Source organism: Sinohyriopsis cumingii, chromosome 15, assembly GCF_028554795.1.
Source record: "Sinohyriopsis cumingii isolate HCF-2022 chromosome 15, ASM2855479v2, whole genome shotgun sequence".
Classification (NCBI taxonomy): Eukaryota; Metazoa; Mollusca; class Bivalvia; order Unionida; family Unionidae; genus Sinohyriopsis; species Sinohyriopsis cumingii.
This window is the reverse complement of record NC_142975.1, coordinates 113,775,939-113,793,327: the sequence shown is the minus strand read 5'-3', so window position 1 is coordinate 113,793,327 and position 17,389 is coordinate 113,775,939. Positions and strand designations below refer to the sequence as shown.

The window sequence follows — 17,389 nt, the reverse complement described above, 5'->3', positions numbered from 1 at the left end:
TCCTCAGTTTTTCCATGTATACCATACGTTCATACTTTACGGGTAAATTCTGTAATACTTACAGCAAAATTGTAAGGGTTGGCAGGTCTGCATACCACAGTATGTTAGTAACCAATAATTTAATTTTCTGGGGCAGGGACCTGGCACTTCTTTTTAAAATCTGTTTCTGTCAATAGCTGGAAAAAAATTCTTCAGATTTTTTGCAAAATAATACGAGATTATATCCATTATATTATTGGGAAAAAATATCTCCAGCCAAACAAATAAAATCTCTGCTCAAATGAAAATGGCAGACTGCTCCAGTTGCCTAATGGTTAGAGCATCCACCTCAGATGGTGGAAGTCACAGGTTTGAACCCTGGCAAAGTCATACCAAAGACTTGTAAAAATGGTACTAACAGCTGCCTCGCTAGGTGCTCAATATTAAGAGCTTAGTGTTAAGACTGGTCGGCTTGGTGTCAGGATAATGTGATTGGGTGGGACATCATGCTACATGTTTGCAGCATGATGTCCTAGTACTAGACATAAATATAAACTGCCACACTGCAGACATCGTAGCGATATGACTGAAAAATTGTTAAAGCTACAATAAATATCCAAATCACACACAAGAAAATGGCTGTCCCCCACCACTAAAAATGAAATGGCCAGTATAAAATAATAGATGAATTTGCTATTTGTATGTTAATTACTGTATATGTTGTAATCCAAAACATGTGACAAACATGCGATGATTAAGCTGGCACTGTAGCTGGCACTCTCAAAAAGACATTGTTCTGACATTAGAGACACCGAAGTCTATAATTTACTAGCTACACTGTTGTAATGTTAGGCAGGCAAACTTTGAGTATTAAACCAACACCCTGGCAAGATGTTAATCACAATTGGCCAGTAAACATAAAACACTTAACAATGACAAAACATTAAATGGACTTGAAAAATTCAAAACGAAAACAACTGTTCCCTTGACACTGAAACCTTAGAATGATTCTAGGTCTTACGAAGGAACAAATGTACTAAATACATTAACTTATGCTTGTAAATAACTAAATAATGACATTCTGAAGTGGGGGTCAGGGTTCTATCTGAAACTTTTCCAAAAGTTGGATTTGGACACAACTCAAACATGTGATTATAAGACCATAAACATATTTATAATTGTAAATTTCAAAGTTAATGTGAAACAAATACAATTGTTTTGTAGAAAAAACAATAAATGCTTTGCATTATTTTGTCATGAAAAATGAAAACGATGTCAATATCATTAAATTTGTAAGAAGATTACTCGTGAATTTCCATACATTCTTTAATGTCAGAAAATACCTAAGTACCCGTACAGTGAAAAAGTACTGTGGTATGTACCACCAGACAAAATACCACAATAAACCAGTAATTAAAAACACCTATAGTGAACATCATACCAAAATATGTAATTTGTCTCTTTTCAAGAAGCGGCAGAGACTTCTTGTCAATAGTTGGATCGGACAATTTTGTGCGTATTCTGAACATTGTGTTGATGTGTGATCCCACATTGAAATCAGCCTTCCTCAGTAACTTTTGACCTCCATGACTCTCACGCACTGCCAAGAGAAAAAAGATATTAAATAATTTTCAAAACACATGGACATGGATCTTCAAAGACCCTAAATAAAAAAGACAGGTCAGATCAAATAATTTTAAGAGACTCTCAATTAAAATACTAACACACTCACTTGTAAGCAGAGTTCAACTGCAAGCTGTTAATACCCTGATCTGCCATTGCATAATGTGTCAGCCAATCTGGGTCTGTACAGTTTGTTAGGGGTAATCAGTAGAACAAACAACACAGACCCTGATCTGATTGCCAGCATATTATGTTATGGCAGATCAGCGCTTATGTTGTTTGCAGTTGGATTTGACTTATAAGTGAGTATACACAGTAATCCCTAGGAAAGTGGACACTTGCCTAGCATGGACATAGGACACATGTTCAAAAATATCCACTGGGTATAAAGAACTTTCTTTTCATAAAAAATTATTCATATGTGAATTTAAAATTATAACTGTATAAATGGTTATTTGTTTCATGATATCTTGCAATTCTTTGAAACAAAATTTGTACCGGAAATGAGAAGATAATGAAGATAAATTTTGGAAAAGACAAGAATACATGCAAATTTCATTTTCATTCATTGATTCAGTTTTCATTAGAGACTCCTGTATCTTTTTGATCCTGTAATACATATAAAATTGTTATGATGATGCATATCATGTATGACATTATGTTGTTTTAAAATATAAAGACAGCTTTTGTGCCTGAGAAGCATACAGTAAATGCAAAACTAGTTGCACTGATTTATAAGCATTTGTGTTGTTTATTTATTTAAATTCATAGTCATCTACTGGGAAAATTTGATTTGATTTAAACTATTTATTTGTAGAAGTCATTGTCTAAAGTGCATAAAATTGAAAATAGATATAGAGAATTTGCAACAAGCTTAAGCTTATTTCAATCTTTATATTTACTTTAATAATGCGGATGATTCAAGTACTGAGTATAGGATTGCACACATTGAAAAATGCTAATTATTAATATCAAACAATAGCTTATAAGCATTTAAAGCATAAACAAGTTACTTTATTTCTGACAGAAAAAACCAGGAGAAAAAAACTGCACATTTTTAAAAAAAGATTTTGGCACTGATGGGGGTAGGGGCTGTTATGTAACAGACTTATGTTTAGGCTGAATAAACTAAAGATGTACCAAAGATGAAACAGCTAATGTGAGGACATACGTAGTGATTTAACAAATCTCTTCTTTGCAATTATGTACTTTTTCAACTGCCTTGAAAATCTCATTGATCTCAAGCAACTGTAATGGGTTACCCATTAATATCAAAGTTCTATCAAACCACACATTTTCTTTAGTTCTGTATCTGATGGCAAGATATTTTGTACAGTCCAAGAAAAATGCTTTGAGGTTTCTGGTTCAATGCATGGACATCTATTGCTAAATGACAAATGGTTTTTGAAAAGATCATTTTTCTTAAAAGCTACAACCAAGTCAAAGCCTTGTGTGTGTAATCTGTGTTAATCTTTCACCTTGATTGTAATAGATTGGGACCTGTTGTAGAGTCAAAGTCTTGTGTGTGTAATCTGTGTTAATCTTTCACCTTGATTGTAATAGATTGGGACCTGTTGTTGATTCCTATTTTGGTCTGATTTAACAGGGTATAATTAAGGTTTGATTTAAATTTCCAAAGGAAGATGATTCCATTCCACAACAGACTTGGAAAAAAAATGAATTTGGTATAGATATGTCTTGTCAATGGGTGGTGACTAAAGGTCACTTACCTCCCACATACATGGCAGAACCAAAACACACACTTATCTGAGACCCACACCATGATACATTTAAAAAAATGATATCATCTTACATTTATTTGTAGTGCCTTGTTAAAAGTCTTTCACATGTTGCCCGATAAATAATTCTACTGCTTCAGCTTGTACTTTTTCTATTTCCTCTTTTTTTATACTGGATGCAATTATCCCAGATAATATCCCCATAGTCAAAACAGTGTTTTATAAAGGTGAAATAAAGATTTAATGACTTTCAATCATGTTTGAATAATAAACTTCCTAGTATATCAAACACATTTTCCATGCAACTGTAGTTGTTTCCTGAACATGTATATGCTAAGATAAGGTTTCATCCAGTGTTAGGCCTGAGTCTTTATGAGAAGTGACATGCCTTGATAACTGTCATTCATTAAACATTGTGGGTAATGTTTCACTTTAGATTTTCTGGATATGGTCATTGATTTGGTTTTGTTTTGATTAAAATCAACTAGCCACCGGTCAGCCTACAAATTGTCTTGAGAAGTCTTTGTTTAAAATACAACCACAGCTGGGGTTATGTCCTCAACATTAACTGACAATGATGCATCATTAGCTAACAGTCTTATACTGAAATGACAATATCATTAGTGTAAATTAAAAATAACGATCCAAGTACAGATCCCTGGGGAATGATACAAAATATTCAAGAAATGTATCATAAATGTCATTATCAAGATTGTCAGTTCCATTCAATATCAGCTTTTTCTTTCTTTTATAGAGAAAAGCTTTACCCTTGGCTCGTACTTACTCTCTGGCTGATAAGAATACACCAGTATATTCTTTAACCTGTCTGTCACTGAAATTTAAAGGAATCATCATCATGAATAACATTTCATAAGCAAAACATATATACAAATTTGGAAAGATCACTAAATTTTTAAACATAACATAATTACTAAGTTAACAACAATATACATATGCTCAGTGGTGCTTATGTGTTAACCATCTGTGACTGTGGTATGATTTTTGGGTATCCACCTGGGAGGGGGTCAAAGGTTAATTAACATACATACTTGCTCATATGTTGAGAACAACTGCAAGGATTCAGGGTCTATGCAGTTTGTCAGGAGTAAACAGAAGAACAAAATGCATAGATCCAGATCAGCTCTGGATCAGCAGAAAGTTAGTACATATACTACACAAAAGTTCCAATTAAAGTTACTTTTCTGAATATTTTATTTGACAAACATTAACATGTAATGATTTTTGATTCACAGTCAAAACAAGAGGTGGTGGAGACATATGTAATACAAAAAGGTGGGGGATCTGCCATGTTGAGCCATGGGAATATCTTAAGTTTGCAAACTGAGAGAGAGAGAGAGAGAGATGAAACTGGCTTCAGAATAATAAAATACTTGCATTTATATGATAAACATTGATGCATACCTATGAAATTCAGCTGAGAGTTGTCCACTATAAAGTCACAAGTGTAAACTTCTAAGGGCTTGACATCCTGCCAATTAACATGAGATTCAAATACAAGTTCATTATCGGATACAAAACTCAGAATATTGTTAATTAATGCAGTTACAGCAACATAAAAAAGAAATTATGCAAAGTGTCTACTGCAAGACAACACAACTACAGAAATACCATTATGAACAATCAAATTTAAAATATATTGCAAGCGTCATTTTTAAAACTAAATCATAGTTGTCTCCCTTTTAAAATGTCACCCACCCACCCACCCACACACACACACACACACCCTCCTGCAAAGAGTAGGGTCATGGCCTTGAGTGAGGCAAACAAAATGGTAAAAAAGTCACTACCTTTATGCAGGTTGCATAGACCAACATATCAATATTGGTCTGTCATGTGACTGACCTTATAAAAATTAGGAATTGTTTTTTGTATAATTTGAAATCAATTATACACATATAAGTGACTTGTGCAAAAAACAACTAACCAAATTCATGATGTGGGGAAACTAGTGAAAATCCGTATCAGAAGAGTTACATTTTATTGCAAAACAACTCAACTAAAGAAGTATTATTAATTTCAAATTAATATGTGTGAAATACTGATAAACATAATGTTGCCAAATGAAAAATAGTTAGCAAGCAAGAATAACTTATCAATGAGATCACAACTGTCACATTTTGGAACGCTATCACCTTCAAAAAATTAAAATAATGGCTAAAAATTATTATTTTTCTATCAAACTCTCCTCTGCTCTCTGTCTTCATCAAATATAGCTTACACTAATTGCTCATGCATGAACAGACCTGTAACCTATATCAAAGTTCTCAATTCTACCACTGTAATATAAATAACTTACCCTACTGACAAGGGAGAGAACTTTGAGATCAGCCTGGTACCGGTATAGAGTGATGCTCTTAATGATGTCAGCAGCCAGAATGAGGCTCTTCAGTGTGACAAGGGAATGGATGTAAATGTGGGTGTCAATGAATGCAACTCCAATCAAATCATTGTCTTTTAACTGCCACATGAAAAGCTGAAATAGCCAAAATTTGAGCAATTTAAGGCTGAAAACATTAGCATGCAAAATGTTACATAAATCATTGTAATCCAGTCACTTTCTGAATGCATCATATTATTTAAGGTTAGTCTGAAAGATAATTAAATTTTAACAATGTCAAATTTTGATTACTAACAGCAACATCATGGGGGGGGGATTTAACAGCAAGTCTGAACCCAATCTACTTACATTTGTGTCAGCTCATGTAATACTGTGATCAATGTCAAATTTATATATTTCACTGTGGGGGGGGGAGCAAATGAGTGACAGAGAGACTAACAGACAGAAATGCAGATTAACTAGGTAAGATGGCTCTGATGTTAGGACTTTGATGAAATATCCAAGAATATAAATACTCTTGTTTGCTTATATCATACTTGATTCTACCTGTCTGAAAATAACTAATATATTAGAAACAAATGAAGGATAAAAACACATTATCTTACAATCATCTACTTGTCAAATGCAAACAATGTCAATAAATATAACTCTAAGCTTGTACCTTTTGACCAATGGCAGAGATTAGGTACCCATTAACATGGGACAGAGCTGTCACAGGACCTTTCTGTTCCTTTCTATAGAGAACCTGTAGATAGATATTAAAGTGTCAATATTTTTCTATAAATATCATGCATTATAGTTTGCATTAACTCAACCATATCCACCTGCTTGCTTTCGTGAAAAAGTTAGGCAGGTACTGTACAGTGAGTGCAGTTCCCTGCTCCAAACTCAACATAATACATCCTTATTTCCTCCCTCCAATTTGCACCCTGTTTAAATTTTATGCACAGGACTGACACCCTTTCTCTTTCACTGCATCGAATCATCATATTGTTTCTAGACTCTTTCATTGTACCGAATCACCATTCTTTCTTGACTCTTTCACTGTGCTGATTCATCTTGTTGTTTCTCGACTCTTCACTCAACTGAATCTTGTTGTTTCTAGACTCATTCACTGCACCATATCATCATGTTGTTTCCAGACACTTTCACTGTAATAAATCATGTTGTTTATAGACTCAATCACTGTACTGAATTGTGTTCTTTCTACACTCATTCAATGTACTAAATCATCATGTTATTTCTAGACTCTTTTACTGTACTAAATCATCATGATATTTCTAGATTCTTTCACTGTACTAACTCATCATGATATTTCTAGACTTTCACTGTACCAAATCATTGTGCTGTTTCTAGACTATTTCACTGTACTAAATCATGTTGTTTCTAGACTCTTTCACTGTACTAAATCATCATGATATTTCCAGACTCTTTCACTGTACTAAATCATCATATTTCTAGACTCTTTCACTGTACTAAATCATCATGATATTTCTAGACTCTTTCACTGTACTAAATCATGATATTTTTAGACTCTTTCACTGTACTAAATCATCATGATATTTCTAGACTCTTTCACTGTACCAAATCATCGTGTTGTTTCTAGACTATTTCACTGTACTAAATCATCATGTTGTTTCTAGGCTCTTTCACTGTACTAAATCATCATGATATTTCTAGACTCTTTCACTGTACCAAATCATGTTGTTCCTAGACTCTTTCACTGTACTGAATCATGTTGTTTCTAGACACTTTCACTGTACTGAATTGTGTTGTTTCTAGACTCAATCACTGTACTGAATCATGTTATTTCTAGATTCTTTCACTCTACTAAATCATATTATTTCTAGACTCTTTCACTGTACTAAATCATAATGACATTTCTAGACTCTTTCACTGTACCAAATCATCATGTTGTTTCTAGACTCTTTCACTGTACTAAATCATCATGTTATTTCTATACTCTTTCACTGTACTAAATCATCATGATATTTCTAGACTCTTTCACTACTAAATCATCATGATATTTCTAGACTCTTTCACTGTACCAAATTGTGTTGTTTCTAGACTATTTCACTGTACTAAATCATCATGTTGTTTCTAGGCTCTTTCACTGTACTAAATCATCATGATATTTCTAGACTCTTTCACTGTACTAAATCATGACATTTCTAGACTCTTTCACTGTTTCAAATCATCATGTTGTTTCTAGACTCTTTCACTGTACTAAATCATTGTGATATTTCTAGACTCTTTCACTGTACTAAATCATCATATTTCTAGACTCTTTCACTGTACCAAATCATGTTGTTTCTAGACTCTTTCACTGTACTGAATAATGTTGTTTCTAGACACTTTCACTGTACTGAATCATGTTGTTTCTAGACTCGATCACTGTACTGAATCATGTTATTTCTAGATTCTTTCACTCTACTAAATCATGTTATTTCTAGACTCTTTCACTGTACTAATCATCATGACATTTCTAGACTCTTTCACTGTATCAAATCATCATGTTGTTTCTAGACTCTTTCACTGCACTAAATCATGATGTTATTTCTAGACTCTTTCACTGTAATAAATCATGTTGTTTCTAGACTCATTCACTGTACCAAATCATCGTGTTGTTTCTAGACTATTTCACTGTACTAAATCATTGTGTTGTTTCTAGACTCTTTCACTGTACCAAATCATCATGTTATTTCTAGACTGCATTATTTGCAGTGTGCAGTCCTGATCTGACTTTAAATATCTGCCAATATGGTCCACAAAACTGTGACTTCCCCCAAAAACAAACATGAAAAGAACATTTGCAAACTAAACATGGGTGTAACAAATGAGATTGGAATGAAAAGATGTACTGTTTCAGGTGAGACAAGGCATCTGATAATAAGTTGTTGTTGTGATTTGGATTTTTAATGTAGCTTTAACAATTTTTCAGTCATATCGCTACTGTCACGTTTGCCTGCCCACGATTACGTAAGTCTGGAACAAAGGAATGGGTTAGCGCCATGTGTGTGTAGACCCTGCGACTATTGTAGCAATTCATCTTTGTACAAGAGCCCACATCGTTAGGTGTCAAAACTAACATGTAGACATTGGAAGCTTTGTTCTAGAACAAAGGACCCTTGATGCTGTTGTAAATCTCCCCGCTTTGACAGATGGCCTGAGACTCGCCTGTTAATCTGAACCGACTGGGGTAGAATTGATATCCAATCGGAACTGAGGAAGGGTGGGGCCATCAATTCGAACCAGAATTTAACAGTCATTTGGGCTGGGAATGAATTAGTCATTGTGAAGCATCATGCTGAGAAGTTGTAGCAATAACTCCGAGGAAGCCACTCGTGAATTGGTGAAAAAAAAAACTTGGAACATTCAAGGACAGAAAGCTTTGTAAAGGTCAGTGAGTTATTTGCTCGATTGTTGCAGAATGTTACGGCATTGTAATTGTAATTATGCGCAGTATGTATATTTACTTACTAGAATTGTTAGTACATAGAATTACCTTTGTATTGTTTAATTTACATGCGTACTTGAGAAATGAGCCATGATTATGTAAATTGCTAGCTCGTAGTCAGAATTAATATTGTAATTCGCTATCTGGTTACTTCAGGGTAAACTAGTGTATTTGTTTATGTGATATTCTAGATTTTGCAATTGTTGAATTAAATTGTAACTTTGGAAATGGTTGTAGTGTGTAAATTTAAATAATGTGGATATTTGAATATTTGTGTATACTTGTGGGAGTGTAATGTACAGAAATGCGTCTGATTGTTGTGATATTGTTCAGAATAATGAGATTAAGAATATATTGATGTGACGCAATTTAGTGATGTCTGTATGATAAGTAGGATACTGCTCTTTATTGCAACGTTGTTTTTATAAGAACGTGTGTGGTTTTCAATGAGCATGAATGCGTGACCGAAGATGTAGATAGCCTCTATCTGATGACTGATTGTTGATTTAGTGTGAGCGAGATGGCTAACAAAACATGCTAACATCCTTGTGTTTTCACAGGAAGCTTTTGGGGACAGAACTACCGGGTAGTCAAGTCCCCGAGTCTCAGAGAGACAGGATAGAACAAGGCAGTAGGCAGAGAACAAGCCTAGTTGCTAGAAGAAGAGAGAGAGAAGGGGGAGGAGAAAAGAAGATAAGGAGAGTACAGGAAGAATTGGAGTATGGAGAATGCCGGAAGGTGGAAAGGAATTAGCAGAGTAGAGCAGATGAGTAGAAACCAAGTACAGGGGAAAGCCATCTCACACTATAATCACGTGATGAAATAGGTTGTTACATGGTCGAGAGGAAGAAGATTGGTTGAGAAATTAATATCGTTTTAAATCTTATTAAATTGTTATTCTTTTGAATTTCACCTTTGTGTTCTTAATAATTTAATTGTTGGTATTGCTGATTAGGGGCTCAGAGCTGTATCTCTCTCTATCACTAATTCCACTTCCTACAAAAACGAGCCAGGGTGGGAATTCCATAGTAATTCAAATAAATATTGGGAGCACCCCACCCCAACTCATAACTGAGCATTCGTAGAATGCCACAGTTACAATGTCTGCAATGTAGCATTTTATAGTGATGTCTAGCACCGGGGCATCATACTGAGACATGTAGCATGATGTCCCACCCAGTCACATTATCCTGACACAAGGCCAACCAGTTGTAACACTAACCTCTTAATGCTGAGCGCCAAGTGAGGCAGCTGTTAGTACCAATTTTGTAAGTCTTTGGTATGACTCAGCCGGGGATCAAACCCACAACCTCCTGCATATGAGACAGATGCTCTAACCACTAGGCCACTGGAGTGGTCAGATAATAAGTGATTTGTGTTCTTGGTTAAACAAGATCTGCACTCAAACTGTTATGTGCAAAAAGTAGTCAGAGACTCAGCCCTAAGATATCTCTACAAACTGTTCAGTTCAAGTCAAACATGAAGTAACTCTCTTAGAAAATCTTAGTATGTTATAAAAATATTAATATCTGAGCACCTTCTGAGTTGTAAGGATTATTAAAAAGCCATTTGGGATATACAGCACTGAGTTGTAGGAATTATTAAAAAGCCAGATGGGATATACAGCACTGAGCTGTAGGGATTATTAAAAAGCCATATGGGATATACAGCACTGAGCCGTAGGGATTATTAAAAAGCCAGCTGTGATATACAGCACTGAGTTGTAGGGATTATTAAAAAGCCAGATGGGATATACAGCACTGAGTTGTAGGAATTATTAAAAAACCAGATGGGATATACAGCATTGAGTTGTAGGGATTATTAAAAAGCCAGATGGGATATACAGCACTGAGTTGTAGGAATTATTAGAAAGCCAGATGGGATATACAGCACTGAGCTGTAGGGATTATTAAAAAGCCAAATGGGATATATAGCATTGAGTTGTAGGGATTATTAAAAAGCCATATGGGATACAGCATTGAGCTGTAGGGATTATCAAAAAGCCAGATGGGATATACAGCAGTGACTTGTAGGGATTATCAAAAAGCCAAATGGAATTTACATCACTGCTTGTCTATGACAAAACATATAAAATGGTAAATTAAATTAATCATACCCTCTTATATTCAGGTGCCGCAAATGTAATTAAGTTTCTACATAAAAAAATCTTTATCACACAGCTTGATCTAAATAACCATAACTGTTACCTTAATCTAGGAACTGAAATGTTGTGTGTTAAATTAAATTAAATTCTCAATGAGTTCAACCTGTTTTGCCCATCTGGTGTGTCCTCAGAAATGTACTTATTTCCCATTTTCTTGGCATGATATAGAGAATCTTGTGTTAAAAGTGCCATTTAGCATAACAGACCAGCAACAAACCTTAATATCATACATTTCTAGAGAGCATGTGTGTGTGTGTGTAATTTGAATTTTTAACATAGCTTTAACAACTTTTCATTTCTAGAGATTTAAATGGTATCTGAAACAAGCAAATGATTGTAAGCTAGAACTGATACCCCAGAATCAAAATTACAAAAACTGTGAAGACTGAAATTAAGGAAAGAGATCTTGACTCATTTTTAAATGAAGCTTTACAAAATGTTAAAGTAGAATCATTTATTATTGACTTTTTCTGGACTACATTTGTAAATTTACTGTACACCCTTACTATAATGGTCTTCATTGTAAAACCATTCCCATTTATAAAGCAGGTATGGTGATGGATCCTTTCTTATGCTGTAGTGAAACTATATGTATAATGTACTTCATTATGAGGTGCTCTCACTATAAGGTGGTATACTTCATGCTACTGTAGACATCATTAAAATGAGGAAGTAATGTATTATGTAATTCATTATAAGGTAGTCTCACTATAAGGTGGTATACTTCATGCTACTGTAGACATCATTAAAATGAGGAAGTAATGTATTATGTAATTCATTATAAGGTAGTCTCACTATAAGGTGGTATACTTCATGGCTACTGTAGAGAGTATTATAATGAGGTTGTACTGTATTATGTACTTCATTATAAAGTACTCTCGCTATAAGGTGGTATACTTCATGGCTACTGTAGACACTAAAATGAGGGAGTAATGTATTATGTATTTCATTATAAGGTAGTCTCACTATAATGTGGTATACTTTATGGCTACTGTAGAGAGCATTATAATGATGGAGTACTATATTATGTACTTCACTATAAGGTAGTCCCAATATAAGTTGGTATACTTCATGACTCCCATATACAGCATTATAACAGGAGTACTACACGTTGTATACTTCATTATAAGTCTACTATAAGGTGTACCCTGTATGACCCCTTGGACAGCATTATAATGATGGAGTACTGTATTATGTACCTCATTATAAGGCAGTCTTACTATAAGGTGGTAAACTTAATAATTCCCATAGACATTATTGTAGAGTACTTTATCATGTACTTCATTATAAGGCAGTGTTACTAAAAAGCATACTCTGTGGCTCCAATGGATGGCATTATAATGAGGGAGTACTTTATATATTACTTCATTATAAGGCAGTTTACTATAAGGTACTGTACTCCATCACTCACATAAACATCATTATAATGAGGAAGAGTTGCAGTAGTGTCTGGTTAAATGTAGTGTCTTAGCCAATGTGATGCAACTAATTTTAACATCTACCCAAAGCATTACCTTTATCTTGTGTTTTGTCAAGGGTTGGCCAGGTTCTGGGACAACTTCTATCACATCAAAGATAACAATCTGTATGAATTAAACAAAAGAAACTTAAGGTAAATGTCAGTAAAAAGCCTAGGTGATGTCAGTGATCACCAACAAAATTTTTCCTAGCATTGAGCAATGCATTTGATCATAAAAATTAATTAAATATTATAAAAGAAGTACATAAATTTACATAGTATTCTGTATTTCCCAAAGTTATAACTCGATTTAATGTCCAACTGTATTAGTCTTTGAATTGAAATATACCATGAAACTATCCAGATTATATTTATTCCAAATGTCAAAGATACAATGTGGTTTTAAGTTCACTTATGACAATTATAAAGGTTCTGTAGAAATAGCTCAATGACTGAGGTTTGTATTCTTTGATCTGCAATTCTGACAGATAACAAGATGATGCATATCACTGCAGCAATATAATGACAAAAAATATCAACACTTAATTGGTCATACTTTCCAATTGTACACTTCATTATTGTTGGAGAAATATCTCAAAATAAATGAACAAATACTTTTAATTTTAGTTACCAGTTTTCAAAACAGGTTAAATTGGATTAACTGCCTGTTTTCTTACTTGGATAGAAAAGAGAAATTCACAGGACAGCATCCAATTAAGGCAAGGTTTATTGATAAAACTATCTTTTTTTCTTGCAAACAGTGCTTGCATCTTCCTCATCAAAGGTTCTGGAAAATGTCAAGAATGTCAATCACAACTACAACAACCATTACTACTACTATAATAACAATACACTGTTATGGTGCCCAGTTAATTGTATGCCATTCACCACCCAACTTCCATCTCACCCACTGGTAACAAAGTAGATTTAAACTTAAATTTAGCAATATGGACGATTTACCATCTGATCTACTGATTTTGACCCAAGTATATGTTATCTTTGATTCACTGCAGAAACCTGTCTTTTGTCTCTTATGATCTTCTTTGAGGAATTCCTGCTATCTGAATCAGAATCATCAATCTCTGATCATTGTAAACAGGATAAACCAGGACTATCCTGGCAATGGGCAATACTTCTATTTCTTGAAGGTGGAGTACTCATTTTTCAGAATGTTCATTAAGAATTTGTTTCACTTTAAAAAATGTAATACGTGTCACACATTTAGAGCTGGTAATCGAAATGACTGAAATACACATAATGCACTCTGCCAGACAACTCCATCTTCACTGGCTGATCATGTGACCGTGAGTGCAAAAACAAAACCCAGTATCAAAGGTCAAACACCTGCAATCAGGCCAAGGCAGGTACAAAATAGTACGGCTATGTAAGTAAGAGGAGGTAAGAACTGGACAGGTGTAACTTAAGGATAAGCCATTGAATTAAATAACAGGATTATTATTTAACAGATAATTTTTTTTTGGAATGAGAAACATCAACACCAGAGCATTGTGTTTTGGCAGGGTTCTAAAGAATCACAGGCTGAAATGAAAGCATATTGGGACTGATAGTGTAAATGGCCTTGGGAAGAACACCAGGTGTTGTATTTGTTTTAGGAAAAATGTTCTGGAACTTAGTGATTTCAGAGGATTTTAATGCTTCACGAGATAAAAAGAAATATGGGGAATGTTGTAATATAATGGATCACATGTAATAAAGTATTCTTATGTGTCATGAAATTTACAATTGCAAATGTTAGTTAAAAATATATTAATTTCTAATTTTTTAAAGATCATTTTGAAAATAACTGTCATGCTATCTGAATGTAATATCTAATTGCTTTAAGGTAAATTCTTACATGAATTTACGGTATTTTAAAAACAAATAATCATTAGGCTTAAATGAAAAGACATTTGGAATTTACAACATCGAATGGGAGTAATTCCATACAATCATAACCTGAATCTATCCAAATTCATGGCATAACATACAATATTAAAAACACTATACTGCTATACATGCGTAATGAAGAGTAACTGGTTTGCCATTTTTCTACAATATTTATTAGAACATTGTCCACTTAAGTGCAGTGCTGTGCATGCATTGTGTATACCTACATCATATGGACATGGGGGTGCCTGCAGAATTATGGGGTGGGGGCCAACATGTAGTGGTCAGCTATTAAGTTTTACATATGTAAGTCAAAACATGTTCAGAGGTAAAATCAGTGGAGATGAATGCAAGTGCCAATATGTGCAGGCACCCAAGAACAATGGTTGCATGCTCATTAAAAAACAAAAACCATACAAAAGAATTATAGTAATTCTTACTCTGCCTCGTGATGTGACTTCCTCTCCATAAGAAAAGTTGGTTCCAATTGCTATATAGCCTTTAAATCCAGTTACATTTTCTTCTGACTTCAGGTACACATAACTTTGTCCAGTTACAACCTCAAATTCATCAAAGTCAACACTGAAAAGATAAAAAGAAGTTTGGAAATGAGATTCTTTGCTATGGAATGTTTGATTTACTGACTGCAAAATGATGGCTAGTTGATGATAATACAGCAGAGTCCACTATGAACAATTTGGTATCCAGCAACATGTTATAATGCCACACATTATACTACCACCCCTTCTTACTGCCAACCAGAACTAATTCCAGACTGACTATATAATTACCATACTTCCTTGCCGAATGCCATCTGCATGCCTCAAATCTGGACAAAAAAATGTCATTTTACACTAATTGTCTTCACTGCATTGCCATTTGGTTCTGCAAGGCATTAAATTTGTCTAGCTTTGAACAAGTCTTTCAAACTGTGATTCTGAATGCTTTAAACTATTGAAATGATGCTGAAAAGACATTATAAAGAAAATCATTGTACTAAACTGATGTCAGTAATGCCAGTTTCTATGGTAACATACCTTGTGTTTGGCACAACTTCCCATGATGTAGGACTATAAAGTTGACAGGTATACTTGTGTATTGATGGGTATATGAACCTCTCATCTGAAATAATTATTTAATCATAATTAAAATTTGTATCACACCATTGAAATGTGTTTAGATTGGTTAAAATCACATTAAATGACATAGTAAACTAGATGATGTTAGTTTATCACCAGAATGGAACTAGTTACGACTCCATCTGCTCTCTTGTGTTCTTTGACAACATTGTAATCAATGGTAAAATTAAAGTTTAGTTACTTACTTTTAAGACTTTTAAAACTATCTGTAATAATAAGAACTTCATTTTTTACAGGATTGTTGAAGTCATAACACTTGAAATTTGATTATACATTATGCATGAATGGATTCATTTTGCTATGGTCATTAATGATGTATGAATTCGAGTTTAATGAAGCATGATTTATATATATATATAATTTATCACTAAATAGAGATAAACAGTTTTATAAATATTTGTATTATGTATAATGCAAACTTATTAGAGATATAGAAAATAAATAAATAAATAAAAAATAATTAAAAAAAAAGAAACAAAATTAATAAAAATAAAATAAAATAATAAAATAAAATAAAAATATATATAAAAAATATATCTTGATATAATCTTGACAAATTTTAAATAGGTTTTGTTGTTGTTGAGTTTAATTATAGTGGCGTGTGCACAATTGTGCATGTGCCACTTTTTTCTGCTAGTTGTTCCTGGGGAAGGGAATGGTGCCACCTCCCCCAGGCTTTTATGGGTTCAAGGAACCCTGATAGTGTGGCCTCAATCTGTGGGTCCATAAAGGTCCCTTACAGTTGAATGGTTGGCTGTCATTAGTGGGAAGGAGAGCTCAGGAAGAGTCCCGGTTGCTTCACATCGCTGGTTTCTTGTTGCATTTGCCTGGTGTTTCTTGCGTGTTTTTTTTAAATATTATTTTTTGTTGTTGTTTTTTCTTCAAAATGTTCTAAAAAGGGGGGTGGGTGTTCTATGCTGTGTATAGAGGTTGTTAGCAGAAATCATTTATGAAGAGAGATTTTCAAGGTTATTATGGTATTACTAGTCAAGGTGTTTAGGGTTTGCTTCCTACATTATGTTATTTATAAGTTTTTAGATATTGCCTCTTTAAGTTATTTATTTATTAATGTTTTTAGAGAATGAATGTTATTTATACTTTCTTTAGCAAGAGACCGGAGTCGTTAAGGACATCTAGGACCGGAGTCCTAGCTGATTACTCGGTTCGTTAAGGACATCTAGGACATCCGATTTTGCGGTTTTTGATAGGTGCTTCGTAAGTGAATTATTTATTAATATTTTTATAACACTGAATGATATGTTATGGGTTTTTATGTGTGTGGGGCTTTTAAATTTATTTAGCTAGTTACTGGGTCTTTTGGTTTTGTGGGGATAGTAATTATATTTTGTTCCTAAGTCCTGCTGAGTCTATGAATTTATTTGTATTTTTATATGCTGATTGTTTATTTTTATTAGAGTCCATAAGTAACTCTGGGTATGTGAGTGGTGATCCAATCTATTTTTGGTATTTAATAAATATTTTCCTAGCGGGTTGATATTTTGGGCATATATTGAATACGTGGTGTAGATCTGTGGTGGTGTGGCAGTTAAAGCAGTTAATGGTTGCTGGTTTGGGTCCTATAA

General features: G+C 33.9%; 1 protein-coding gene across 1 annotated transcript in view; it reads right to left on the bottom strand.

Annotated features, from left to right (window-relative positions):
* Positions 1-17,389, bottom strand: part of LOC149782517 (cleavage and polyadenylation specificity factor subunit 1-like) — a 152,093-nt gene that overhangs the window by 12,499 nt on the left and 122,205 nt on the right. Inside the window, exons 29-36 of the mRNA XM_089933943.1 lie at positions 15,705-15,789; positions 15,108-15,249; positions 12,836-12,904; positions 6,362-6,445; positions 5,659-5,835; positions 4,764-4,830; positions 4,126-4,173; positions 1,421-1,579 (exon numbers count right to left, since the gene is read on the bottom strand). Of these exons, the coding sequence (XP_089790069.1) occupies positions 1,421-1,579; positions 4,126-4,173; positions 4,764-4,830; positions 5,659-5,835; positions 6,362-6,445; positions 12,836-12,904; positions 15,108-15,249; positions 15,705-15,789 (831 nt within the window). The remainder of the gene's footprint in view (positions 1-1,420; positions 1,580-4,125; positions 4,174-4,763; positions 4,831-5,658; positions 5,836-6,361; positions 6,446-12,835; positions 12,905-15,107; positions 15,250-15,704; positions 15,790-17,389) is intronic.